This window comes from Tachyglossus aculeatus, chromosome 5 (genome assembly GCF_015852505.1).
Source record: "Tachyglossus aculeatus isolate mTacAcu1 chromosome 5, mTacAcu1.pri, whole genome shotgun sequence".
Taxonomy (NCBI): Eukaryota; Metazoa; Chordata; class Mammalia; order Monotremata; family Tachyglossidae; genus Tachyglossus; species Tachyglossus aculeatus.
The window spans coordinates 86,894,125-86,921,807 of record NC_052070.1 but is presented as its reverse complement, the minus strand read 5'-3'; the positions used below and the strand labels follow the sequence as shown (position 1 = coordinate 86,921,807).

The following is a 27,683-nucleotide window of genomic DNA, read 5'->3' as shown; positions in this document are numbered from 1 at the left end:
AAGAGAGGTAGGTTTTCCTGAGTCCTGACTGGACTGGGCACTAATACTACTACTACTAATAATAATGGTGGTATTTATTAAGTGCTTACGATGTGCCAACCACTGTTTTAAGCGCTGGTGTGGATACAAGCAAATCAAATTGGACACGGTCCCTGTCCCATGTGGGGCTCACAATCTCAATCCCCATTTTACCGAGGAGGTAACTGCGACAAGGTCACACAGCAGACAAGTGGCAGAGCCGGGATTAGAACCCACGTCCCTTCCAACTCCCAGGCTCGTGGTCTGTCCTCTGAGCCACGCTGCTTCCCCGAGCGCTTAGTCCGGTGCTCTGCAAACAGTAAGCACTCAATAAATACGATCGACTGATTGACTGACTGCAGCCCTTTCATTTCCTGGAACGTTCGACCGAACTTCTCCCTCGTCCCCTGGATCGGCGCCTCAGAAAGAGCAAGCAGAGCGGGGCACCCAATCCAGCCATTTAATTCCAAACGGTGTCCCTGCCACCAGCAGTGTCTCATATACAAGGCAGGGGCTTCCAAGTCTGGGCAGGAGGAAGGCTCAGCCTTAGGCATACAGCTATATTCAGAGAGACAAGAAGCAGCGGTGAGGGCAGGATGGGGAAAGGGGCCAGGGGCGTCCCAATAAATTACATTTTTTACAGAGCTCGGTGAAGAGTGAGTGAGTGGGTAGGGCGGCGGGGCAGAGACTGATGGAGCTATAGGAAATCTGTCTTCTGTCTTCCGGATAGTACGTGGTCTCACCCAGAGGCTTAGAATCGGGGAGCCGCTTGCCTGGGTTCCGTCCGGGATGAGGGTGCTGGGAGCCAGGACGCGCGGGTTGAGTTGGTGGCTGAGTTGGTACTGGGAAATAGAACTCTAACGGTCCCAGGAGGGTACCGGGAGCAGGGAAGAAGGCCCCCACCCTGGCAGAGGCTTCGCTGGGAGCAAGATGTCGGAGCCAGGGGCTTCGAAGCGGGCAGAGGAGGGACAGGTATGGCGGAGGAAGGGCTGACCCCTCTCAAGGTTAGACTTCCGCCCACCCCCACTGGAATTGAAGAAGCAGGGGTCCCAGACCCTGAGGCAGTGGGGAAGGCCATGGGGGTGCCACCCAGAGGACCAGAAACCCTGGAGCGCCCCGATCTAGGCCCCTCCCCTCGCCCGGCCTGGCCAATAAAGGGCACGGCCATTATCTAGATTCGCCGCCTCCTTTGGGTACCTGAGGTGGGCAAACGCAAACCCTTCTGATGCCTGGGACAGGCTAATGTGAAACCCGCTAGAGGGTCCTGACTGGGTTTGCCCTGGGTGGGGAGGAGGTGCAGGGGCCAGGGAAGAGGAGGGAATTCTGGCTCCATCAGTGGCAGGGAGGGAAGAGGTGGAGCGAGAGTAGTCCCTGTTTCCCCCACGCCCCCTCACTCCATGCACGGCTCTTAGGATCTCCCGGGGGCCCCAAAGCTGCCCTTCCTCTGGGCGGCGGGCACGCCCTCCCACCCGTTGGAAAGAAAGCTACTTTGGAATCTCATAACATCTGTCTCCAGTAGCTTGGAGATGGGGTGCCAAGAGGGGTCAGAGAGGGGCTGGGGTGGTCAGAATAGGCAGGCCTTCTTCTTGAGCTCGTTCCTCTTCCACAGAGCCAACTTCCCAAACTCCTCAGGAGACATGGCAAAGACCCGGGAGAAGTCCTCTGCCGACAGGTGCCTCTGCGGGAAAGGGGACACGGTGAGGGATGGGAGGTCACCCGGGGAAGCGGGGAAGAACACCGCACGAGCCACCGGGCTGACTGGGCAAATGGAAGCACTGGGACACAGGCCTCAGCTGCAAGCCCAGACCAGGGCAACTCGGAGCAATCGGTACCTCAAGCCGCATCCGGTCCACTCCTGGGGGCAGCTTGGGGCGTCCCTTGTTGGTCACCACCAGCATCGCGTAAGGGTAAATCTGGCAGGAGATGAAGGTAGGTTTGGGAGTCCCGGGGAATCCTGGGGAGTCCGGTCACCTCCCCACAACACCCCAAGACCTCCTATCACCCCATAACGGATGAGCCTCTCCGCCGGGTTGCATGCGTAACCCAACCCGTTTCTCCTTCTGGGCCTTCCCTCCCCCGGCTCCAGCCCAGCTCCTCTCCTCACCCGCCCCCGTGCTTCTCTCTCTGTCCCCCAGTTCCACCGTTTCCCCTCCCTCTCCCCCATCTCAACCGCACCCTCCTCCCCGGCCCTTCTGGCTCTGGCTTCTGGCCTCCCCCTCACCTTCTGCTCCAACACACAGGGCAAGGAGTTTCCCCGGTCCATCCTCCCCCTCTGGCCCTCTCCATTCTGCGGGGACCAAAGCCACCGTGAGCCAGAGCGGGGACTTTGGCCCCGTTGAGGAAGGCCCTCCTTGGCCCCTCTCCCTTTCACCTCTCCTGAGGTTCTTCTCCCCTCTGTTTCTTCCCTCCCCCCGGCCCCTCCTGGAAAGTGCCCCCTGCCCCGTCATCTGGGGCTCTCCGCTCTCGTTCCATCCCCCTCCTGGGGGCCGCTCACCTGCAGACCTGCGAAAGCAGACAAGAGGAATCTGAAAAGGGAAGCCCAGGGCCTGACTGGCCCCAGATCTAGAAATGCAAACCCCCGGCCCCAACTCTGCCCTCGACCCTCGCTCTCCTTTAAGCCGTCACTTTCTCCAACAAGCTCACTGTGGGCAGGCAACGTATCTACCGATTCTGTTATATCGTACTCTCCCAAGCACTTAATACAGTGCTCTGCACGCGGTAATAAATACGATTAAGTGATTGACAGGGAACATGAGACTCAGGAAAGCCAGGATCCTGGTCACTCCAGGGCAACCTTCCTCCTCCCCTGCACTTTCCCCCAGCGTGACCGGCCCCCCTCCTCACCTGGACTTCCTGCTTCGCTGCTGGCCGGGCTGAACTCCGTGGATTGCAGCTGGAAAGTAGAGGGTGGGATCAGATGCCGTTTATGGGAGTCTGAGTGGTCCCAGCCAGTCCCAGAGACCCCGGACTCCATTTCCTCCCCTCCCGCCTCCTGGCTGGGGGTTCTTACCCGACTCAGGGTGCTGCGGCCGTAAGCTGGGAGCGAAGAGGACTTCGATGTTCCTGGGTGCGGGGCTGGAAGAGAGCGAGGCCCCAGAGGTGTCACCGAAGCCAAGCTAGTCATATCCAATACCGTTAGCTTCCCAACCAGGCCACAGGGGCCCGGTCCGGCCCAAGCCAAGCCCCAGGAGTGCGGGCCCAAGTCTAGCCTCACTGCACGGTGAGGACAGTGTTGGTGGCCCAGCCAGATGCCCCGTGTTTGCCAAGAGTAACCTCCCCCCTGCCAGCCTGTCCCCCTGACCCAACCCTGGCCCGGGAAAAAAAAGCTTGACAGGGCTATCCTTTGGCCTGGGACTTGAGAAGCTGCATGGCTTAGTGAATAGAGCCTGGGTCATGGATTCTAATGCCGACTCTGCCACTCGTCTGCTGTGTGACCTCGGGCAAGTCACTTCACTTCTCTGGGCCTCACTTCCCTCATCTGTAAAAAGGGGTTTGAGACTGTGAGCCCCATGTGGGACAGGGACTGTATCCCAACCCGATTCGCTTATATCCGTCCCAGCGCCTCACACGTAGGAAGTGCTTAACAAATACCATAATACTAATAATTATTATTACTGTTGTCATTTCTTCCTGCAGACAGGATGCTAAGGAACAGAACAGGGAGGGAGGGGGAATTCCTAACCAGAGACACAGTTGGGGGTGGGGGGTCTCTAAAGGCCCCTGTTGCTGGCCAACTTGAACTACTGGGTCCCTACTGATACTCACAGGCATGGAAGGGAGTCCGGTCAGGCAAGGAGCGGGTTTTCCGCCGGATGGGTAACACCTTCTCCTTCTCCATCTCCTCCTTCAGGATCATCTTCCCCAAGTTGGACGTGACCTGAGAGTGAGGGGAGATGGGGGCGTCAGGGCTCTCGACTCTCCCGCCTCCCACCCCTTGCTCATATCCTTCACTCTGCCGGGGGCCTTTCCCCTTTCAAATGCATCAGGCCACAGCTCTCCCCAGTTTCCCCTTCTAAAAAATCCCATCTCCTCAAAGAGCCTTCTCCGATTTATTCCGGACACCCTGTGATGCATCAATATAACGGTACCCCCTAGTGCTTTACTCACAGTTACCAATTCCCGGTACTCGTGTGTACCGCAGTACCCCGCTTCACACCCTCAGTTGATCCGGTGAAAATCGCGTGGTTAGCGTGTGTACTGTGTACATTCATTCATTCAATTGTTTTTATTGAGTGCTTACTGTGTGCAGATGTGTGTTATGTATGTCCTGCACTTTCAAAAATGACACTATCAACGGTGAGGCCTTCCCAAGAAGCCCTCAGTCACCATCCTCTAGGGAGCCAGGCTCAAATTGATATGGCAAGAATGGGTTACATAATATCCAGCCCCTCTTCCCCTGGCTTGGGGTGAACAGTATGCCCCTTAATAGTGTCCTAAGCCAAAAAACACTAAATGAAGTATGATTTCCCATAGAAAATCACATAAAAGGGCACCACTAGAGTCCCGAGATCTAAAATACGGACCAAAACAATATAATACCTAAGTTTTAAGACATAATAAATGTGTCCCCACCATCAAGTAATAATAATAATAATGGTATCTGTTAAGCGCTTACTATATGACGAGCACTGTCCCAAGTACTGGGATAGATACAAAGTTATCAGCTTGTCCCACGTGGGGCTCACAGTCTTCATCCCCATTTTACAGATGAGGTAACAGAGGCACAGAGAAGTTAAGTGACTTGCCCAAAGTCACACAGCTAAGTGGCGGAGCCGGGATCAGAACCCACGACCTCTGACCATCGAGCCCGGGCTCTTTCCACTAAGCCAGGCTGCTTCTCTAGTAGCAGTGTAGGATGAACCGAGAGTGAAAGATTTTGAATGAGAAACTTTTTTGTATGTATTTGGAAATATGGCGTAACTTCATCTTTCCCATCCTAGTTGGCCAAAGAACACCTTGGGCTAACAGAAGATAGATCTGTTGTTATTATAGCATGTTCAGTTGAAAGGGGCTGTAATCATTCTATGTCAAAATACTTCAAAGGGAAGGAAAGGGAAGTACTTAAGCCAAGGTCCGCTGTTGCAGTGTTTTCTTGTAATGAGAGAGTCCCTTAATGCAATTCCAGCTAGTCCAAAGAGCACTCAAAGAAGAAACTTTTTGTAAAGGGGATGGTTATAGGTGAAGATTCAATCGTATATGAGATGATTTATCCAGCTCTCATGCTTGTTATCTCCTTATCCTTCCTCCTGCTCCCATAATTTGTAAATACTATCATCTTATCTCCTCCATTAGACTGGGAGCCCCTTGGGGCCCGGAGCCTTGTCTTTTGATTCTGGTGTGCACTCCTGTGCAGGAATCAGCACATGGTTGGTGCTCAACAAATACCATTGATGATGATGTGGACGCTGATAATGATGATGGTGGCAGGGGTCTCTGCTCCCTCTCGCCCTGCCCCCATCCTCAAATAGTGCTTGGCTCTGGAAGTTCATTCACTCATTCATTCATTCATTCAATCGTAATCATCGAGCAGAACAATGTACTAAAAGTGTACAATACAACAATAAACAAATACGTTCCCTGCCCACAACGATCTTATGGCTGGGATATGTACCCCTGAGCCTTAGATGTTGCTTCCCTCTCTCTGGCCCTCTCAGTTTGTAAGTTAAGCCCCCCTTTTCCTCTGCTCCCCCTCTCCTCCCCATTGCCCGGACTCGCTCCCTTTGTTCTACCCCTTTCCCCCTTCCACAGCACTTGTATACATATGTACATATTTATAATTCTATTTATATTAATGAGGTGGGTATATCCATAATTCTATACATTTATATTGATGCTACTGATGCTTGTTTACTTGTTTTGGTGCTTGCCTCCCCCATTCTAGACTTTGAGCCCATTGTGGGCAGGGATTGTCTCTATTTGCTGCTGAATTGTACTTTCCAAGTACTTAGGCTAGGTAATCACTCAATAAATACGATTGAATGAATGAATGTATTGTAACAATAATAATGGTACTTGTTAAGCACTTACTATGTGCCAAGCACTCTTCTAACCTCTAGGGTAGATACAAGTTAAGCAGGTTGGACACAGCCTCTGTCCCACACGGGGCTCACAATCTAAACCCCCATTTTACAGATGAGGTAACTTGAGGTCCAGAGAAGCAAAGTGACTTGCCCAAGGTCACACAGCAGACAGGTGGTGGAGCTGGAATTAGAACCCAGGTCCTTCTGACTCCTGGGCCCCTGCTCTATCCACTAAGCCACGCTGCATCTCCGTTCTCCTGTACTTTACCAAGAGCTTAGTACAGAGCTGTGCACAAAATAAGCGCTCGAGACATTAATGTCTTTCTCCCCCACTAGACTGTAAGCTCGTCATCGGTAGGCAATGTGCTGGCTAATTCTGGTGTACTGTGATCTCCCAAGTGCTTAGTACAGTGCTCTGCACATAGTAAGCGCTCAATAAATATGATTGATCCACTGAACACATACCACGGATTGATGCGTTGAAACTTTAGGGCCCAAGCCTGACGGGTTTCTCAGCTACAGAGTCCAGGCCTGGTCTGATACCCAAATATTTTCTCTCACGTTCTCCTTGGGCCCCACCCTCACCCCACTCCCTCCCTGCCTGTGGGTTGGGACCGGACTGCAGGGGTGGTCTAGGGGGCTGAGAGCGGAAATGTTTGCTGAGACTGGTGGTGTCTTCCTGTAGCTGGCCTGCCACTCCTACCCCGGGGTGGAGGAGCCAGACAGACCCTCAGTGGTGGCAGAGGATGGGACGTTAATGACCTTGACTGGGCATGGACCTCGGCCAAACTGGCCTGAGCCCCAGGGTTGGCTGCCCCAGAGAGAAATCAGGCAGGCATTTGGCCAGGGTGAGTGAGTGAGTTGCCCCTTTTTAGCAGCAATCAGACAGGGGAGGAGGGTAGCCGGTGTCTGGCCCTCCCCTGGCAGGCCTTCACTAACTACCGCCCCGCCGCCCGGGCACTCCGCAATGGCCAGGCGGCAGGGGAATCTGCCTGCCCTGCTGGATGGCCAGAATCTGGCTCTGCTGAACGGCTCTGCTGTTACCTGGCACCCGCCCAGCCCGGCCCAGCCCAGGGGCCTCCGTGCTCTTCCGTGCCTGGCTGGTTTTGGGGTCCCAGCAGAGCAGGGAATGGGGCTAAAGGGAGAGACAAATTGAAAGCACCGCTTACCTCCCTCCCTTCCCCTTCATTTTGTCCTGCCGATTGGTCATCCATTTTCCTCCCTCCACCCCTTCTCCTCACCTCACCTCTGCCCCTGCTTCCTCCCTTACTCTGCCTCTGTTTCCTCCCCTGGCCTTGCATCTGCCCCATGGTGTCATCTCAAACAGCCTTTCTCTCTATGCCCCCTCACCCCGCTGCCCTGAAGGTTCATAGTCCCTTTTCCTTTCCCTGGCCTATGCCACTGGAGCAGTCTCTGACAGCCCTGACAACTCTCCCCTTAGACCGTGCCCCGTCCCATCTTGCCTCTGACGCTTAGTCACGATCACCCCAACCCCTCAAGCAATGGCCCTGAAGGTGAAAAGTTCTCACATTTTATTTGGGTGGAAGTTCCCCGCTACACTGTCAGCTGCTCGAGGCAGGGATCGCGTCTACTTACTTCACCAGACTCTCCCAAGCGCTAAGTCCACACGGGAAGAGCTCCGTAAACGCCACTGAGTGATTGATGGACACTTTTTGGCCAAAACAAGACGATTTGCGGATTAGACTCCCCAAGGGGCCGGCCCAGTATTCAGATGGAAGAGGACACTACCTTACTGAGTTCTTCTCTCTGCCGTTCTCTGAGAGCCTTCATCTCCTCGCCGGAGTCCTCATCATCTTCCTCTTCCTCCTCCTCCTCCTCCCCTCTCCGGGATGCCTTCCGCTTCCTCCACTCCGTCTCTGTAAAGCAAAGCAGGGTCAGGGGCCTTGGGGAGCGGAGCAGGGGACTAGCTTGGGGATTGGGAATGGGGAGGATTGGATAGATTATGAGAGTACATCCAACAGCACAGAGCCCTGGGAATCGGGGAGCAGAGCGGATGACCAGCTTGGGGATGGGAACCGGGGAGGGCGGGATAGGTGGCAAGAGCACATCCTACAGCCCGGAGCACTGGGATTGGGGGGACGGACAAGGACATGGGACGAGTCCAGATTAGGACTGAGAGGGCAGAGAAGATGATGGATGAGGGAGGTGGTTTTTTTGGTTTTTTAATGGTATTTGTTAAGTACTTACTGTGTGTCAGGCACTGCACTAAGTACTGGGGTAGAGGCAAGGTAATCAGGTCGGACACAGTCCCTGTCCCACGTGGGGCTCAGTCTTAATCCCCATTTTACGGTTGAGGTAACTGAGGCCAAGAGAAGTCAAGTGACTTGCCCAAGATCACACAGCAGACAGGTGGCGGAGTCAGGATTAGAACCCAGGTCCCCCTGGCTCCCAGGGCCGGTCTCTCTCCACTAGGCCACGCTGCTTCTCAAGGTTCCTTACTTCCACCCCCACCCCACTCGCCCGCCGCCACTCCAACTTCTCCATACCCACGACGGCCAGGGAAGGGGGACACGGCCAGTAGTCGGTCTCTATCTTAGCTGGCTGGTTGGGATCCGGGGGCTGAGCTGCGGGGAACTTGGATGACTCGATGATGAGATCCTCAATTGGGTGCTTGCTCTGAGGGCTGCCCCCTACGGACTCTGTGAGCACAGAATAACAATAATCACAATAATGACAACGGTGGTGACATTTATTAAACACATATCATGTGCCGAGCACTGTACTAAGCGCTGGGGTAGAGAGAAGGTAACCAGGCCGGACCCGATCTCCGGCCCACAGGGGGTTCCCGGGCTAAGGGCTTGCCTCCCATGGACAGGTCCCCCTCCCCGCCCCCCGAGTCCACCCCCTTAGCAGACCCACAGTGCGGGAGCCGGACTGCGGTCAGCTAGCAGGCCCCCCACCTCTCTGCTTGTAAATGGGTGGCTTCTTGTAGATGTTGAACTCCATGCGCGTGGTCTCTGTGGAGGAAGACGAGGAGGGATGAGGCGATGAGAGCAAACTGGGGGAGGGATCAAGGGAGGGAGGATGGAGGGCCCCGAGTGGGGACCGGGCGAAGGAGGGCTGTCAGATGGCAGGGGAAGGGAGGCGAGGGGGTGTTGGATGCCAAGGGGATGCTGTGGTCCTGAGTAGGGGGTCCCAGAGGAACCGGAGACACATACCTGGTCGGTGGAAGTGGGGCAGGCTGCTCCGAGGGGTCCCACTGGACCGCGGGCCTGGGGTCTGGGTGATGATCCCCGGGGACCCTCTCTCCTCCCAATCCCGCACCATCTGGAGAGAGCAGGCTGGGCTCAGAACGGCCCCCTTCCACCGGGCCTCCCGCAGTCCCCTCCCTTCCCCCCGGCCCCAGGGCCCCACCCCCCGGACCTCCAGAGAGCTAGACGGTCAAGGGCCCCCGGGGGGAAGGGTAAATGGGCCCTGGCCCTGCGGTGGCAGGGCGGGGGTTGAGCCAGCCAGCCTCCAGGTGGCCACGTCACTGGCTGGCGTCAAGTGGAGTTACGCTGCTGAAGGATGGGGGTGGCCCAGTGCGGGAGACCACAGGACTCACCTCGGGGGACGGTGGAGGAGAGGTGGATCTGGGTGACAAGGAGCGCTGGTTGGGGGTGGGCGGGGAAGGAAAAGAGATTAGGAACAAGAAGGCCACCAAACCCGCCTCTTCCAACTCCCAGCCCACCTTCCCCTGGCCCGACTCCCGTCCTCGGTATCCCCTAGACAGCCGATGATCACTTCCCGCATCCGATCCCCAGTGTCCGCAACTGCTTCCGCGTCCATAGCCCCGGTTCTGGGTCAGTGGGGTGGCCTCACTGGCCCACACTACCACCCCTCTTTCATCTCCCGGGGAAAGGCACCATCTCTACATGGGACACCCCAGGGAGGTAGCCCCGTCTCCTTGGGGGACTGCCGCTTTCCTCACCTCCCGGCTGCGGGGCAGCTCCGCGTGCTCCATGAGAGAGTAGGTGAAGTGCGGCTCGTAGATCATGAGGTCGGGCCGCTCGATGTCCAGGATGGCCTTGTCTTTGGGGATGGCAGCCAGGTCCTTGTAGCCCAGCACCTGGTTGTTCATCTTGGCCTGCAGGGAAGATGGGGAGGGACAACTGTCTAGAGCCCTACAGGCCCACCCCAGGGCTCCCCTCTCTCGGCGGGTTCTTGGCCGCATGGACGTCAACCCCAACCCGGCTGCCCCCCACCCTCCCGGGCCAGCCTGGAGGCCGGGGTCCAGGGCGGATGCTCACCACGATGCTGGAAGGTGATCCAGGCACACTGGAGCCGCGGGAGGAGCTCACGCTCCCGGGGGACGTAAGCGGCTGCTGGGGAGAGCGGGAGACACCGGTGAGCAGTGGGGGAGAGTGCAGAGCGCTGCCCTTCGAGGGAGGCCCAGGGGAGCGCCGTTCAGCGGTCAGGGGAGCTCCGGGGCCGGAGACCAGCAGGTGACGGGCATCTCTGCTTGGGCAAGGCGGAACGGAGGCGACCCGGCCCTGCTGGCCCCGGGCCCACCCGCTTGGTGCTCTCTTCTCGGCAGTGGGGGGGTGGTCAGGGTCTCCTGGTTACCTTTGGCAGCCGCTCCATGCAGCGGGGAGATGCGGGGATGAGATCACTTCCGGAGACCTGGATGGGGAGCAGAGGAGGCCCTGTTGAGCCCAGGGGCCTTGGGGTCCAGGCCGGTCTGCAGCCCGGCTCAGCCAGGGGAGGCGGAAGGGACCAGGCAGAAAGGGCCGAGGGTCCACATCCCTCCGGGGCCCTACCAACTGCCGCCCTGGTGAAGGAGCTGGCCCCCCGTGACGGGGGAGAGAGGGGAAGCCCTTCCTGGGGAGGAAGGGAGAAGGGGAAGGGGACGCTGGCCTCTCCCTCAGCCCAGTGAAGGTCCGGAGCTCAGGCCCGAGTGGAAGGGAGCCCTGCTCAGCCTGCCTCGCTCATTCTTTCCATTCGCTCGGCCCCCGAGAAGGGAGGAAAGGGGAGTGGGAGGAAGGTTAAGGGGTGGGAACGGGGGGCGCGTGGGGCGGGTGGGGGTGGGCTGCACTTGTTTTGAGCCATTGTTCTTGGATTCCAGAGGAAATGACGCAGGAGGCCCGGTTGGGCCGCCGGGGCCCTCACATCTAGTTCGCCCTTCTGCGCCTGGACTCCCGCACCTCCCGGCCCTATTTCCCCTCCCACCCCAACCCCTCCTTCCCTCTGCTCTGCTGCCTCCGGCCATCACTCCTGTTGTCCCATTCCCCCAACCTTCCCCCTGTCCTTCTAAATACCAACATTATTATTGTTATTATTATTCTGGGCTCCATCGTATTTCCTGCTATCCTGGCTCCTGCCGGGTAGGCTTAACCCAGGCCTGAAAAGGGGAGAAAAGGGGCAGGAGGAAGGAGCCCCCACCCCTCTACCCTGATGGACAGGTCCTAGAGAGCAGGGAGCCCTTTGCGTTCGCTTGTTGACACAGTCCCGAGCAGGTCTGCACAGGAAGACGCCCTGCTAAACCCGACCGGGTGATGACAGACGGCGGGACGAGCCAGTTCTGGGAGTCGGGGAGCCGACAGCCGCGGCCCAGCAAGGGGCAGCCGGGAGACGAAGGGCTCATCTCCATCCCTGCAGGACTGGCAAAGCCCCTGACACTTGGCCGGACCCGTTCCTCGGGGCGGACAACTGCCAGGGTGGGACGGGGGGACGCAGAGACCGAAGCTACGACCTCATTTCTTGCAGCCTTTCTCTAGCAGTCCCCAATTCCCGCCATTTTCCCCTCCTTCCCCCCTTCCCTTTTCCAGGGCCTGTGGGGGACCATCATCCCGGGCCGGAGGGGCAGACCTAGGGAAGATGTCTGGATGCGGAGTTGCCCTCCACCCTTTTGCCTCTCCTTTTCCGAGCTTTTCAGGCTGCCAGGCCTCTGGGTGGGAGCCCAGCCTTCAAGTCAGGAGCTGGGAAATAACGAAGATGGTTAGGGTGCCCGTGGATGCGGTGTATGCAGTGTCAATCGATCAATCGATCGATGGTATTTACAGAGCACTTACTATGTGCAGAGCACTGTACCAAGGGCTTACTTAGGAGAGCAGCAGAATTAGCAGCCATGCCCAGATTTACACGTGCTCACACGCACTGAAACACACGTCTCTCTGCCTCTATTCATTCATTCATGCATTCATTCATGCATGCATTCATTCATTCGTTCATTCATTCATTCATTCATTCGTTCATTCATTCATTCATTCTAGACTGTAGACTCTAGACTGTAAGCTTGTTGTTGGCGGGGAATGTGTCCTTTACATTGTACTCTCCCAAGTGCTTAGTACAATGCTCTGCACACACTAAGCACTCAATAAATACAACTGACGGACCGACTCTTTGCGTAAGCCGGTGGTCAGACAGACTTACGCTTAGCCATCCATCCATCCATCCATCAGTGGTATTTATTGAGTACCTACAGGAAGCCGAGCACTGTACTAAGGGTTTGGGAGTCAGTAGACATGCTCCCACGGCACCTACGTCCATATTCATAATTTATTTACACTAACGTCTGTCTCCCCTCTAGATGGTAAGCTCGTTGTGGGCAGGGAACAGGTCTACCAACTTCATTACAGTGTACTCTCCCAAGCACTTAGTACAGTAAGTGCTCAATAAATATGATTGACTGATCCCTACTCTCAAGACACTTGCATTCTAGTGGGGGAGAAAGTCCAGTGCTCTGCATACGGTAAGCGCTCAATAAATACGATTGAATAATAATGATGGCATTTAATAAGCGCTTACGATGTGCAAAGCACTGTTCTAAGCACTGGGGAAGTTACAAGATTATCAAGATTATCAAGATTGAATGAATATTCCAGGTAGGGGGAAGGAAAGACAGTATAAATAAGTACACAAATGCAAGGGGGAAGAATGCAGACCCAAGTGCTTAGACGATATGCAAGGGTTGAAGTACCAGGAGCCGGGGAGGAATAGCGCTCGTCATGAGCGGGGAATGTGTCTGCCAACTCTGCTTTATTGTGCTCTCCCAAGCGCTTAGTACAGTGCTCTGCACACTGGAAGTGCTCAATAAATCCCAATGATTGAAATAGGGTGGGGAAGTTAAGATATTAATCAGGGAACGCCTCCTGCAACACATCATCTCAGAAGGGTCTTGAAAAAGGGGAGAGCAGTGGCCTGCTAGTTTGGTCATTCCGTCGTATTTATTGAGCGCTTACTGTGTGCAGAGCACTGTACTGAGCGCTTGGAAGAGCACAATATAACAGACACATTCCCCGCCCACAAAGAGCTTACAGTCTGGTTGTGAATGGGGAGGGAATTCCAGAGACAGAAGGTCAACTGCGTTGGCACGAGATGAGATTTAGGCCAAGTGAGTTGGTTGGCTTGGGAAGGAAAAGACAATGGCTCCTGCCCTCCGGAAACTTTTACAGTCCAAGGGGGAGATCTGCAAGCACAGAATGATTTACCAATTGCGGGAGCAGGGGGAAGGACCTGGGAAACGGCTGGGAGTGGCCAGAGTCTGGAAAGATGAATTCGTTCATTAATTCCATCGTGATAATAATAATAATAATAATAATGGCATTTATTAAGCACTTGCTATGTGCAAAGCTCCGTTCTAAGCGCTGGGGAGGTTACAAGGTGATCAGGTTGTCCCATGGGGGGGGGGGGGCTCACAGTCTTCATCCCCATTTTACAGATGTGGTAACTGAGGCCCAGAGAAGTGAAGTGACTTGCCCAAAGTCACACAGCTGACAATTAGCAGAGCTGGGATTTGAACCCATGATGTCTGACTCCAAAGCCCGGGCTCTTTCCACTGAGCCACGCTGCTTCTCTGTGTTGAGCACTTACTGTGTGCAGAGCACTGTACTAAGTGCTTGGAGAGTACAATTCGGCAACAGAGACAATCCCTACCCCACAACTGTGAGCCCACTGTTGGGTAGGGACCGTCTCTATATGCTGCCAACTTGTACTTCCCAAGCGCTTAGTACAGTGCCCTACACACAGTAAGCACTCAATAAATACGATTGAATGAATGAACGGGCTCCAGTCTAGAAGGGGGAGAATAAATGAATAAATGATTGAAAAATAGAGTAGGCGAATTGCTGTGCATCTGTGTTACAGACTCCCATTTCCCAAGTGCTTAGTACAGTGCCCTGCACACAGTAAGCACTCAATAAATACGACTGAATGAATGAACGGGCTCACAGTCTAGAAGGGGGAGAATAAATGATAAATTATTAAAAAATAGAGTAGGTGAATTGCTGTGCATCTGTGTTACAGACTCCCATTCCTAAACACTTGTATTTCCCAAGTGCTTAATACAGGGCCCTGCACACAGTAAGCGCTCAATAAATACGATTGAATGAATGAACGGGCTCACAGTCTAGAAGGGGGAGACTAAATGAATAAATGATTAAAAAATAGAGTAGGTGAATTGCTGTGCATCTGTTACAGACTTCCATTCGTAAACACTTGTATTTCCCAAGCGCTTAGTACAGTGCCCTGCACACAGTAAGCGCTCAATAAATACGATTGAATGAATGAACGGGCTCACAGTCTAGAAGGGGGAGAATAAATGAATAAATGATGAAAAAACAGAGTCGGCGAATTGCTGCGCATCTGTGTTACAGACTCCCATTCGTAAACACTTGTATTTCCCAAGCCCTTAGTACAGTGCCCTGCACACAGTAAGCACTCAATCAATCAATCAATCGTATTTATTGAGCGCTTACTGTGTGCAGAACACTGTACTAAGCGCTTGGGAAGTACAAGTTGGCAACATATAGAGACGGTCCCTACCCAACAGTGGGCTCACAGTCTAGAAGGGGGAGAATAAATGAATAAATGATGAAAAGATAGAGTAGGCGAATAGCTAGTACAGTGCTCTGCACACAGTAAGCGCTCAATAAATACGATTGAATGAATGAGTGAATGAATCAACACACACAAATGCACAGACCCCTCCTGCCCCCCGTAAATGCAGTCACGGATGAGGGCCCGGCACGGTCGCACGTGCTTTCACGTACACGCCGCCGCCTGAATCCGCAGATTCTCAACATCATCATCAATCGTGTTTATTGAGCGCTTACCGGGTGCAGAGCACCGTACTAAGCGCTCGGGAAGTACAAGTTGGCAACATAACCTGACGCAGAAACAGGGGCTCACGCGCGCACGCGTCTCGCACACACGCACGTCACGTCACGCACACTAACACCTCCCCAGGGACACACATTTGCTAATGGTCTCAACGGCGAAGTTTCCAGAGCTTGGAGGAGTGCCCGCTGCAGGCGGGAAGAGAGGAATCGCGGCGGGAGGGGAAGGAAGCGTGGAGGAAAGGTGGGCCAGATGGCGGAAGGGTCCTCTAAACTCCCCAGACCCCAACGTGACTCTGCTGTCCCGGCCCTCCCGTCCAAGCGCCCGCCCTCCATCTCCGCTTAGACCCACTCTCTTATCAGAGCCTACATTTCAGACACCACCCGGCCACCCGCCCGCCCCCAACGCCACCGTGGCCACCCAGCCCGTAGCCGATAAGGCCTCTCCCCTGCCAGAGAAGCAGCGTGGCGCAGTGGATAGAGCAAGGGCCTGGGAATCAGGAGGTCACGGGCTCTGATACCGGCTCGGTCGATAAGGCCTCTCCCCTGCCAGAGAAGCAGCGTGGCTCAGTGGGAAGAGCCCGGGCTCTGGAGTCCGAGGCCAGGGGTTCAAATCCCCGCTTCGCCAATTGTCCGCTGGGTGACTTTGGGCAAGTCACCTAACCTCTCTGCGCCTCAGTTGCCTCATCTGGAAAATGGGGATGAAGACTGGGAGCCCCCTGAGGGACAACCTGATCACCTTGTAACCGCACCGGTGCTTAGAACAATCTTCCAGACTGTGAGCCCACTGTTGGGTAGGGACCGTCTCTATATGTTGCCAACTTGTACTTCCCAAGCGCTTAGTACAGTGCTCTGCACACAGTAAGTGCTCAATAAATATGATTGATTGATTTCTTTGCACATAGTAAGCGCTTAATAAATGCCATCATCATCATCGTCTGTCACTTGTCTGCTGGGAGACCTCGAGCAAGTCCCTTCCCTTCTCTGGGCCTCAGTTACCTCATCTGCTGTAAAATGGGGACTGTGACTGAGCCCCACGTGGGACAGGAACTGTGTCCAACCCGATTTGTCTGTATCCACCCCAGTGCCTGGCACACTGTAAGCGCTTAACGAATACCATAATTATTGTCATCATTATTTCCCTCAGGCTTCTCTCCGTGGATGGAAGAAGGGCCCCCGCCGGGGGGAAAAGGGGGGAGGTCGCATCAAGAGGTCAGAGGACAACTCACTCCCCCTTCTAGACTGTGAGCCCACTGTTGGGTAGGGACCATCTCTATATGTTGCCAACTTGTACTTCCCAATCGCTTAGTACAGTGCTTTGCACACAGTAAGCGCTCAATAAATACGATTGAATGAATGAATGAATGAATGAATGAATGAATGAATGAATGAACTCATTGCTTGATTTGATCCCCTATAGAGGGTTACAGATTCAGGGAGCCCTGCTCAGCCCAGTCCACCCTGCTTTTTGGAGCCTCCCACTCCTAGCAGGCAGGAAGGACGGGGAGTTGAAGAATTTGGCTGATGACCTTGCCCAGTCTATTTCTCCATCAGGTCCTGTAGATCTGCACCCCAGTCCCCACCCTTCTCCCCATTCTCTTCTGATTCCTTTCTCTCCCTCATTCTCTTCCCCTTCTTTTTCCACCCTCCTCTCCTCCGCCCCTACTCTCTCTTTCCCTCATGCTATTTCTCTCTCTCTCTTCCTCCAGCCCCAGCCCACATCCCTTCTCTCCTCTCACCCCCTCTTGCCACCCCCTTCAGTTACCATGGTGATGGCTCAATGAAAGAAATAAAGACAGAATCTGGCTGGGTCATAAACACCCAAAACAGCATCCTGGGAGAAGAGGGGGTGGCGGGCCCAGAGGGGTCTGGATCTGCCACGTGCCAGGGGGAAGGGAGCTGCTTCTGTCCCAGGTCCCAAGTCACTGGAAGGACCCATAGATGCGAAAATTGGTAAAATCCTTTCTCCAGGTGAGGCTCTTACTCCAGGCTGGACAGAGTGTGGTTTCGTCTCCTTGTGCCTCTCATTTCCCTCCCCCAACACTTGTTCCTCTTTCATATCTCGCAGTCCATCACTCTCCCCACTTTCAAAACTCTCTTAAAACCACATCTCCTCCGAGAAACCCTCCAAGACTAAGCTCTTTATTTCCCCTACCCACCCTCCCACCCGTTGCATCGACTCTGAGCTTGGCTGTGTACCCCTTGAGCACCGTGGGCAAGGAATGTGGCTACCAGCTCTGTTGTATCATGCTCTCCCAAGTGCTTATTACGGTGCTCAATAAATACAATCGATTGATGTGACACCTACCCTAGCCCTACAAGACGTATGTAAATATTCTCATAGACTACTATGTCCCCTATCCCTAATCTATTTTAATGTCCGTCTCCCTCTATAGACTGTAAACTCCCTGTGGGCAGGGGTCGCTTCTACCAACTATGTTGTATTGTTCTCTCCCAAGCACTTCGTACAGTGATCTGTAATAATAATAATAATAATAATAATGGCATTTATTAAGCACTTACTATGTGCAAAGCACCGATCTAAGCGCCGGTGAGGTTACAAAGTGATCATGTTGTCCCACGGGGGGCTCACAGTCTTCATCCCCATTTTCCAGATGAGGGAACTGAGGCCCAGAGAAGTGAAGTGACTTGCCCAAAGCCACACAGCTGACAAGTGGTGGAGCCGAGATTAGAACCCATGACTCCCAAGCCCGTACTCTATCCACTGAGCCACGCTGCTTCTCTGTACGTGGTAAACGCTCAGTAAATACCATTGTTTGATTGGAGGCGGGGGGCTATTCCTAGCTGGATGCTCCTTGCACATTCCCCTTGATCTAATCCAGGGAACCCAATCAGAGGACACATAACTGATTCAGCCCAGAGGCCCCCAGTACTACGGGTGTCTTGGCCACAGACACCCTAGAAGCCCCCCTGGCTATAGCTACCCTATGGAGAAGTAGCGGGGTGTAGTGGCTAGTCAGAAGGTAGTGGGATCTAATCCCGGCTCCGCCACTTATCTGCCTTGTGACCCTGGACAGGTCACTTTACTTCTCTGTGCCTCGGTTACCTCCTCTATAAAAAGGCGACTGAGACTGTGAGCCCGGAAGCCCCAGGGGGGACAGGGACTGTGTCCAGACTGATTTGAGCCCGTTGTTGGGTAGGGACCGTCTCTGTGTGTTGCCGACTTGTACTTCCCAAGTGCTTAGTACAGCGCTCTGCACACAGTAAGCGCTCAATAAATACAATTGAATGAATTTGCTTATATCCACCGCAGCGCTTACTGCAGCACATGGCACATAGTAAGTGCTTAACAAAAGCCACTATTATTATTATTATCCCGAGGCTCCAGGGGCCTGAGACAGCAAGCAGGAGGGAGTGATGTGACCTCCCTCACACTCCCCCACCGGCCCCATCCTCCGACATTGACCTTGTAATCTGTCCCCTTTCTCCTGGATTTCCCTGTCCTTCAGCCCAGGGGCCCTCTAGGGAGAGTGGCCTCCCATCCCTATGCCGGTGCCCAGTTTGCAGCCTCCTGTCGTACCCACAGATCCCCTCCAGACCCTATTTTTAGCTGCCACTGCTGGCAAGAAATGGTATCATTGGGATGATTATGGCTCTGGAGGAGGGAGCGGCCTGAGCCTGGGGTGGGGTCCAACCCCAGATCCGGGCACCGGGATCGGTGGATTCCGACCCCAGATCCGGGCAGCGGGCCGGGCCGGTCCTGCGGAGGAACGGGCCGCTCCGTGGAGGGAGCAGATCCTACGAACGAAGAGACGCAGGGTCCCTACTGCAGATGTGTCACTCCCAGGGTGACACACGGCCAGCTGACACCCACCCGCCCACTCGCTGACATTCTCCCCGATTCAAGCTCCGTCCCGCAAAACCAGAGGGCAAAGCCGCCCTGACACCCTTGCTCCATAATAACAGTAATGGTGATATTTGCACTGTAAAATAGGGATTCCATTTCCAGTTTGTTTTTAATGGTGTTAAGTGCTTACTATGTGCCAGGCACTAGCGCTTAGAACAGTGCTTTGCACACAGTAAGTGCTTAATAAATGCCATTATTATTATTATTATTACTGAGGAAGATAGGTGATCAGATTTGACACCGTCCCTGTCCCACGTGGGGCTCACGGTTTATGGGAGAGGGAAAAGCGATGTCAACTAGTAGAAAGATCCCGGGCCTGGGAGTTAGAGGACCTGGGTTCTAATCCCGCCTCCTCCAGTAGTCTCCGTACCTCATCTGTAAAAGGGGGATTAATCCTTTGAGCCCCGTGTGGGACAGTGTCCAACCTGATTATCCGGAATCTATCTCTACGTTTAGTACAGTGCCAGGTGCATAATAAGCACTTAAACACCATGAAAAATAAACAAGCGGGTAATTCATTCATTCATTCATTCAATAGTATTTATTGAGCACTTACTGTGTGCAGAGCACTGTACTAAGCGCTTGGGAAGTACAAATTGGCAACATATAGAGACGGTCCCTACCTAACAGCAGGCTCACAGTCTAGAATTGAATCACCACTTCACAGATGAGGACGTAGGCACAGAGAAATGAAGTGATTTGCCCACGGTCCCACAGCAGGCACGTAGCAGAGCTAGGATGAGAAACCAGCTTTCCCCATTCCTAGGCCTGTGCACTTCCCACTAGGCTAGGCTGCTTCTCTCTACGCTTACACCAGTAGTAGCCTCTCCCAGTTGTTCCCATCCTCATCCTCGGTGGATGTATCCAGGCATCGTCAGAGGACCCCACCTGCCCTGTGCAGGCAGTGTGGGAGTGAGTGAATCTCCCTCCCGGGCTCCTCCAGGCCTGCAGGTAGTCCTACTCCCATCCCACCTCATCTCACACGGTCCTGGGAACGAGAGGAACTCTGGCCACACCCTGCTCCTCCGCCTCATTCATCCCTGGCTCAGGTCCAGGGGAGTTTTAACCCTCTGTGGGAGGCTCAGGCCAGCCATGGAACTGCCCCACGCCCAGTCCCGCTCTCCCTGGGAAACTGGAAGCAATAAGATCAGCACACAGGTTTCTAAACCAGCTCTATCGTATTATACTTTCCCAAGTGCTTAGTTCATTCCTGTGTGCACAATAAATGCTCAAAAAATACCATTGATTGGTAAATCGATTGCCTCTGCCTCCCCACCCCATTATGGGGGGCTCAGACCTCCACTAGCTGAACGAGCATGGGAATGGCTTAATACAGTGCTCCGTACCCGGCGGGTCTTCAGTAAATACCCTTGATTGATCGATCGATGGCTTCTTCACGCCAACATCCCTCGGCCCCTGCCCAGAAGTCTAGCGTCCCTGGGAAGGGCAGTGCCACTCAGTCTGAAGCAGGAGGGCACCAGAGTAGCCGGCCCTCCAAGACCAGACTGCTTGGCCCAGGGCAAAGTTGGGTGAAGCCCAAGGTGGTTTTCCTGAGCTACAAACCCCTTCACTCCCCACTGCCTCCCCAGGACTCCTCTCTCGCTCCGGGGAGCCTCCCGACCCACAGGTCGGGTTTCTCCCCGTACAGGGAGAGCCCAGAGCCCAAATGGAAATGACCAGCCTCCGTCCGTTGTTGGGTAGGGACCGTCTCTATAAGTTGCCAACTTGAACTTCCCAAGCGCTTAGTACAGTGCTCTGCACACAGTAAGCGCTCAGTAAATACGATTGAATGGATGAATGTCACCCGAGGGCCAGGCCCCTGCTCTGGCACTTCGTCCCAGTGGGCGTCAGTGGAGGGGCTGAGGGGAAGGGGTGACTGTGCCCACCCCCCACCTCCTCCTGGGCGGCTCAGAGCCCTGGGAATCCATCTCCCCGCCATCCCCCCCAGCCACCCCACTGGCAGTCACCCGGGAATTCAAGGGTGAGCCGCTGGACCAGAGCAGGGCCGCCGTTTTACTTACCGGCCTAGCTACGGGCGACTCTTCTAGGAACCCAGCATGGCTTTCCCGGAGTGAAAGCAACAGGAAAATGCCGGCTGGGGTGGAGGGGGTGGGAGAGGGGGCTGGTCGGTTGTAAGCCCTGTCTCTGCCCCCTCCCACCTCTCCACCCCACCAGGCAGAAGAACTGAGGTCCCCAACCACTGGCTGGGCCGGCTGAGGGCCCTGAGTGCTCGGTGCTCGCTGTCAGGCAGAACTGACGGGCCCCCCCACTCTCCCCACCCCCACCTTCCCTGCCCCCGCCCCTCGGACTGATAGCATGAGCAGGAAGGCTCTGTGTGTGTGTGTGTGTGTGTGTGTCTCTTGTGCATGAGTGTGTGTGTGTGTGTTGTGAGCGGGCGGGCTCGTGCGGCCTGCGACTCTGTGAGTCTCCACCTCTGTTGCTGGCTCAGTCCATTTTGGAAAAAAGAGAATTAGCCAGCACGGTGACAAAGCAGAATCGGTCCGCCTGCTATCCCTTGCTCCCCTCCGCAGCCATCTCATAAACAGGCCCCGGAGCCAAGGCCGCCTCCACCGAGGCCTGGCCTGGCCTGTAGCCGAGGGAGTGGAGCCGGGGGGGTGATCCCCGCCCTCACCCCCCCAAAGGGGAGAGCAGGTGCAGGCCCTCACCTTCCCCGCTTCCTCCCGGCCTCGCCTCAGATGCAGCCGGGCCCCAGGGGCCGCCGTCAGTGCCAAGAGGCAGGAGGCAGGACGTGGTCCAAGGGGAGGGAATTAGCGGGAACCCACGGGAATTAGCCGTGCTTGAAAACCTCCAGACGAGGAAAAGATGAGAGCTCCCGGCAACAAGGTAGCAGTGATCCTTTGGATGTACTTCCCAAACGCTTAGTACAGTGCTCCTACACAGTAAGTGCGCAATAAATACGATTGAAGGGAAGCAGCGTGGCTCAGTGGAAAGAGCCCGGGCTTTGGAGTCAGAGGTCATTGGTTCAAATCCCGGCTCCGCCACTTGTCAGCTGGGTGACTTTGGGCAAGTCCCTTCACTTCTCTGGGCCTCAGTTACCTCATCTGTAAAATGGGGATTAAGACTGTGAGCCCTGCGTGGGACAACCTGATCACCCTGTATCCTCCCCAGTGCTTAGGACAGTGCTGTGCACATAGTAAGCGCTTAACAAATGCCAATTATTATTATTATTCTCTGGGCCTCAGTTCCATCATCTGTAAAATGGGGATTAAGACTGTGAGCCCCCCGTGGGACAACCTGATCACCTTGTAAACTCTCCAGCGCTTAGAACAGTGCTTTGAACATAGTAAGTGCTTAATAAATGCCATCATTACTATTATTATTATTATCCTACTGGCCAAATCCACCCCGCAGCCGACAGCTCTGCCTCTGGCTTTGCCAGAGGGTGTCGCGTGGTGAGCCTCACTAGGAGAACCCCGGAAAAGGTCATAGTTCCCCCCCAGATCCCCTCCCGTAGTTATTCTCAGGAGTGGGAGAAGGGGGCGGCGGGGGTGGGGAGGGGCGTCTCCATCCTGCCCCCATCCTCTGGCCTGTTGTCCCCCTTTCGCTGGCACCAATCAGCTTCCATCCTCCTCATCTTGGGGAGGACTCCTCCTTGGGTGGGGTGATGCCGTGGTCCAGATCCCATTCCCTTCCCAGCTCCTGAGGGGTTGCCCTGACAACCGTGGGCCCATCCTCTCAGAGCAGCAACAGGCCCTAGCAGGCGGGGGCGGGAGGGGGAGTCTACACATGGCATCGGCTACTGTTGGGGGAAATGTAAGATCTGGGAAAAGCTTCTGGCGTGACTGGAGGGAGCCAGTGGGACCCAAGAGGGCAGCTAGTGCCACAAGTGGTTTTGAGGGGCGCTCCCCTTCTCGGTGGTTGGAAGGGACAGTGGGCTGGGTAGTAGAGGGAACGGTTAGAGGGTACATAAACCTGGATTGGGGGGCCAGGGGGAGAGTGGGTGGCGGGCAGGACAGCAGGGTCAAGGGGCAAGGAAAAGGGGTGGTGTTACTGGGTGAGGAGAAAAGCGACGGAACTAGTGGAGCCCCGAAGGAGAGGTAGAGAAACTGAGGGCGGGGATAGGATGGTGGCAAAGGGGATAGTGGGTGTAATCTTTGGAGAGGGCTGAGCAGGAGCGTGGAGAAAACCCCGAAGGAGGAGCAAATCACGTTCCCCTGGCCTGACATCCATCCAAGTCCCACTCGCCGCCATCCTGGTGGCCTTCGATTTGGGTGGGGGAGACCCGAGCACCTTTCTGCTGGGGGGCCGGGGGCTGCCGCCCCTTTTCCCGCCCGCACCCCCCACCCCAGTCCCAGCAGTGAATGTGAGACCCGAATGCGTGTTCTGCACCCAGGAAGCGCTGGATAAATACCAGACGGACCGATGGATCGATTGAGACGGGAGCTCCGAAGCCCGGAACCCAGGCTGCTCTTGCCAGCCAAGTTTCCCCTCTCCACCCCTTCCCCCTCCAGGGGAACATCTCGGCCCCGGGTGTCCCCTGGGGCTGGGAGCTGCCGGTAACCGGGCCCGGAGGAGAGAGGGTACCACCCGGGAGGGGGCTTCCCATCAGGGGAAACTCCGAGGCAGGGTTGGGGGTGATTTCGGGGAGCGGAGGGAAGGTGATGGGGTGCCCGGGGTGAGCAGTACCTTCAAGGCCCCGGAATTTGGGGTTGGAGCGCAGCGGCAGCGGTGACACAGCCCTCCATCCCTCGGCGCAGAGCATCTCCTCTCCTCCTCCCGTTGCCACGGCAACGTGCCGGCAGCCCAAGGCCCGGGCGGCGGCGGCGGCGGAGGAGGAGGAGGAGGAAAAGGAGGAGGAAAGGAGGAGGAGGAGAGAAAGGAGGAGAGGGAAAAGGAGGAGGTGGAGAAGGAAGAAGAAACAGCTCTCCGCCTCTGCCGGTGGTTGTGATGGTGACAGGTTTGAAGGCTGGGGGTGAGCTTGGCGGAGACGGGGTGGGGGCGCGGAGCTGGGCGGTCCCTGACAGCCCCCCTCCCCTTCTTCCCCTCCGGCCTCCTCCAGCGGCTCCCGACCCCCCAGAGGACCTGCTGCGGGGATGGAGAGCGGCCTGGCTCAGGAGTCATTTCTAGACTGTGAGCCCGCTGTTGGGTAGGGACCGTCCCTATATGTTGCCAACCTGTACTTCCCAAGCGCTTAGTACAGGGCTCTGCACACAGTAAGCGCTCAATAAATACGATTGAATGAATGAGTCAAGGGAAGCGGGCCCAACACCCGCCTAAATCCCAAGGCGGGCAGCGGTGGGGACATGCCCAGCCCCCGGCTGGTTAGGGGGTGTGAACTGGGGAGAACGTGGGTTGGAGGCTGGGGCATGGAGAGCAGCGGGCCGGTGATGAACAGGGGATAATCATTTGGGTAGGGATAGCACCTTCTGACCTCTCATCTCTCTCACACACGCACACCAGTCAGCCCTTTTTTAATAATAATAATAATAATGATAGCATTTATTAAGGGCTTACTATGTGCAAAGCACTGTTCTAAGCGCTGGGGAGATTAACAAGGCGATCAGGTTGTCCCATGGGGGGCTCACAGTCTTCATCCCCATTTTACAGATGAGGGAGCTGAGACACAGAGAAGTTTTTTCTTCTCCATGGTCTTAGGGGATGGAGCCCTTCCCACAGATGTGGTCACCCCCATTCCGAGTCTTGGAGGCAGAGAGAGAGAGAGAGCAGAAAAGGCGGCCCCAAACCCATATGGAGTTCAGCCTTGCCCTCCGGAGGAGGGACGGGAACACCCGAGCCCTGGGGAACAGAGGGGCCTGCGAGTCCTGGTCGCTCTCTGCTGCCCAGAGCCAAGAGGACATGGACGGTGGCCCGGGATTGGAGGCTGTCAAGGTCATTTCATAATAATAAAGGCATTTGTTAAGCGCTTACACTGTGCAAAGCCCCGTTCTAAGCGCTGGGGGGGAATACAAGGTCATCAGGTTGTCCCACGTGGGGCTCACAGTCTTCATCCCCATTTCCCAGATGAGGAACTGAGGCTCAGAGAAGTTAAGTGACTTGCCCAAGGTCACACAGCAGACATGTGGCGGAGCCGGGATCAGAACCCACGACCTCTAGCTCCCAAGCCCGGCCTCTTTCCACTGAGCTACCAGACAGGCAGCCCATGTTCCCCTCCATTATCCTGCCTGGATCTCCTTGCCCCGAGAGGTGGGGCGGGCGATGGGGGAAAAAGTCCCAAAACCCCTCTCACCCCTTGGCAGGAGATCTCCGGGTCAGCTGGCCAGTGGAGACAGCAGCAGAGAAAGACAGGCCCCCAATTCCTTGCCCCTCTCCCCTTTTCTTAGGATATTCTGAATCCCTCCAGCGATTGGGGGAAGGATCAGAGAGCCCTCTGCCCGGGACCCGCTTCCTCTGAGCACGAGAGCCAGAATTTTCTTTTCTTCTCTGTAGCTCCTCCACACCTCCAGCCACAGAGCTAGGCCCCAATGTCCCCTTTTGGCTGGGAAACTTGGGAGGTCCAGGATGGCCCCTGACCACCTTGCGACTCCAGAGCTCAGTGGGTCACGTCCCTCCCGTCCCCGGCCCATGGTGCCCCCTCGCCCTTCCCTCTCGCCGTCCCAGCGGGCAGGAGGCTCAGTCTCACCAGCTCCCGCGAGTCCCCGCAGCCTCAGCCTGGCTGGTTGCAGCCTCTGCGCGTTGGGGACGTCTTGCCTAACCCTGCCCCACTTCGCACCAGTGCTTCCTCCACCCCCAGCCCTCCAGGGCACCTGCCGGCTTGGGGTGGATCCAAAGGGGAGGCTCATCTGATGGAGCCTAAACATTAACTACCAGCCAGCAGGGCCTACCAACCAGCCCGGAAAAGGGTAAAAACAGAGAGGGCGGTCGGGAAAGGCAAGGGAAGGTAAGAAAGGCGAGCAACCCTGCTATCCACCTCCACCAGCCCAGCAGCCGGGGACTTCCTGCCATCCCCAACTCCCGGCCTCTCATCTTGCAGACTCCCCAAAGCCAGTCCCCTAGCCCTCCCTTGTACTTCCCAAGCGCTTAGTACAGTGCTCTGCACACAGTAAGCGCTCAATAAATACGATCGAATGAATGAATGTGACAGTGCCCAGTGCTTAGAACAGTGCTTTGCACATAGCGAGCGCTTAACAAATACCATCATTATTATTATTATTTTTATTTGTCAGTTGGGCTGCTGCCACCCCAAGGGAATTCTGGGGTTGAAGAGATGGAGGCCGGGGGCTGCCTCCTCCCTCAGTGGGTACATCACTCTGGTGCCTCCATTTCCTCCCCTGGGCCTCCGTCCACTTTCCAGGTTCATTGGGAGGACAGAGAGGTCATCGCTACGGGCAGGGAACGTGCCCGCTCGTTCTGTTGAGTTGCACTCTCCCGAGTGCTTAGTACAGTGCTCTGCACATAGTAAGCGCTCAATAAATACCACTGATGTGTACTTAGAGCCTCGGATCTGTCAGAGCACAGCTCTCCCCATCGTCAGGGCTCTCCTGAAATTCCAGGAGGGTTTCCCTGGTTACTGCCCACTGCCCAAATCACGTAGACCTAACAGCCACGATCAGCATACATGCACACATAAATTCCTGGAGGGCTTCCCTATTTACTGCTCACTGCCTTTGTCACATAGACCCACACATACATACACACAACCCACATATACATACACATGAATTCCAGGAGGGCTTCCCTGTTTAATAGAACAGTGCTTTGCACATAGTAAGCACTTAATAAATGCCATCATTATTATTATTATTTAATGCTCACTGCTTAAGTCACATAGATTCAACAGCCACCGTCAGCATACATACACACACCCACATATATGTATACACACACATATGGATTCCAGGAGAGCTTCCCTGGTTACTGTTCACTGACTAAGTCACAGAGACCCCACAGCCACCTTTGGTATCCACACACATTCACACATATATGTATGCGCACACACACACACACAGAAAGCAGCATGGCTCAGTGGAAAGTGCACAAGCTTGAGAGTCAGAGGTCATGGGTTCTAATCCCGGTTCCGCTACTTGTCGGCTGTGTGACTTTGGGCAAGTCGCTTAACTTAGAACAGTGCTTTGCACATAGTAAGCGCTTAATAAATGCCATTATCATTATTATTATTATTATTATTCTCTGTGCTTCGGTTACCTCATCTGTAAAATGGGGATTAAGAATGTGAGCCCCACGTGGGACAACCTGATCACCTTGTATTCCCCCAGCGCTTAGAACAGTGCTTTGCACATAGTAAGCGCTTAACAAATACTATTATTATTATTATTAATTCCAGGAGGGTTCCCATGGATACTGCCCATACCTAAGTCACATAGATTCAGCAGCCACCTTCAACAAAAACATGCACATATATGTGTACATACGTATGAGCACACCCCCCACATATATGTACATACACATGTAAATTTCCTGTCCACTGCCTAAGGCACAGAGACCCAACAGCCACCGTCAGTGTACAGTTACGCTCACGTAACACATGCCCACGTGCTCGCATTTGTAAACACAACAGCGCTTAGAACAGTGCTCAGTGCTTAGAACAGTGCTTTGCACATAGTAAGCGCTTAATAAATGCCATCATTAAATATAAACTGCACTTAGAGATCCATATATAGCTCCACAAGCACAACTTATTTATTCACTTATTCCTCCATGTCATTTCCAGACTGTGAGCCAGCTGCTGGGTAGGGACTCTCTCTATGTGTTGCCGACTTGTACTTCCCAAGTGCTTAGTAC

General features: G+C 55.0%; 1 protein-coding gene across 8 annotated transcripts; it reads right to left on the bottom strand.

Annotated features, from left to right (window-relative positions):
- Positions 1 to 464: 464 nt before the first annotated feature.
- On the bottom strand, positions 465 to 23,879 carry DMTN (dematin actin binding protein). Of its 8 annotated transcripts, none has more exons than XM_038746790.1 (17): positions 23,610 to 23,878; positions 11,847 to 11,956; positions 10,605 to 10,661; positions 10,289 to 10,363; positions 9,970 to 10,125; positions 9,604 to 9,648; positions 9,218 to 9,326; positions 8,960 to 9,016; positions 8,546 to 8,698; positions 7,788 to 7,915; positions 3,784 to 3,895; positions 3,029 to 3,093; positions 2,863 to 2,911; positions 2,513 to 2,520; positions 2,240 to 2,305; positions 1,851 to 1,931; positions 465 to 1,696 (listed from the first exon to the last, which is right to left on the bottom strand). In XM_038746790.1, the coding sequence occupies exons 3-17, from the start codon at positions 10,620 to 10,622 to the stop codon at positions 1,583 to 1,585; spliced, it is 1,236 nt and encodes a 411-aa protein (XP_038602718.1). In that variant the 5' UTR covers positions 10,623 to 10,661; positions 11,847 to 11,956; positions 23,610 to 23,878; the 3' UTR covers positions 465 to 1,582. The 8 variants fall into 8 exon arrangements, with proteins under 8 accessions (XP_038602718.1, XP_038602721.1, XP_038602724.1 ...); XM_038746793.1 differs by having other exon boundaries at positions 10,289 to 10,360; XM_038746796.1 differs by having other exon boundaries at positions 10,289 to 10,496; positions 23,610 to 23,877.
- Positions 23,880 to 27,683: the final 3,804 nt, after the last annotated feature.

What these genes read in the sequence shown, in the direction of transcription:
- DMTN (XM_038746790.1), bottom strand. An exon ending in GATCACCTTCCAGCATCGTG is followed by an intron (nt 10,126 to 10,288) that starts GTGAGCATCCGC and finishes TCTTCCCTGCAG; the next exon opens with GCCAAGATGAACAACCAGGT. An exon ending in CCTGTGTGTTGGAGCAGAAG is followed by an intron (nt 1,932 to 2,239) that starts GTGAGGGGGAGG and finishes ATCTCCTGCCAG; the next exon opens with ATTTACCCTTACGCGATGCT.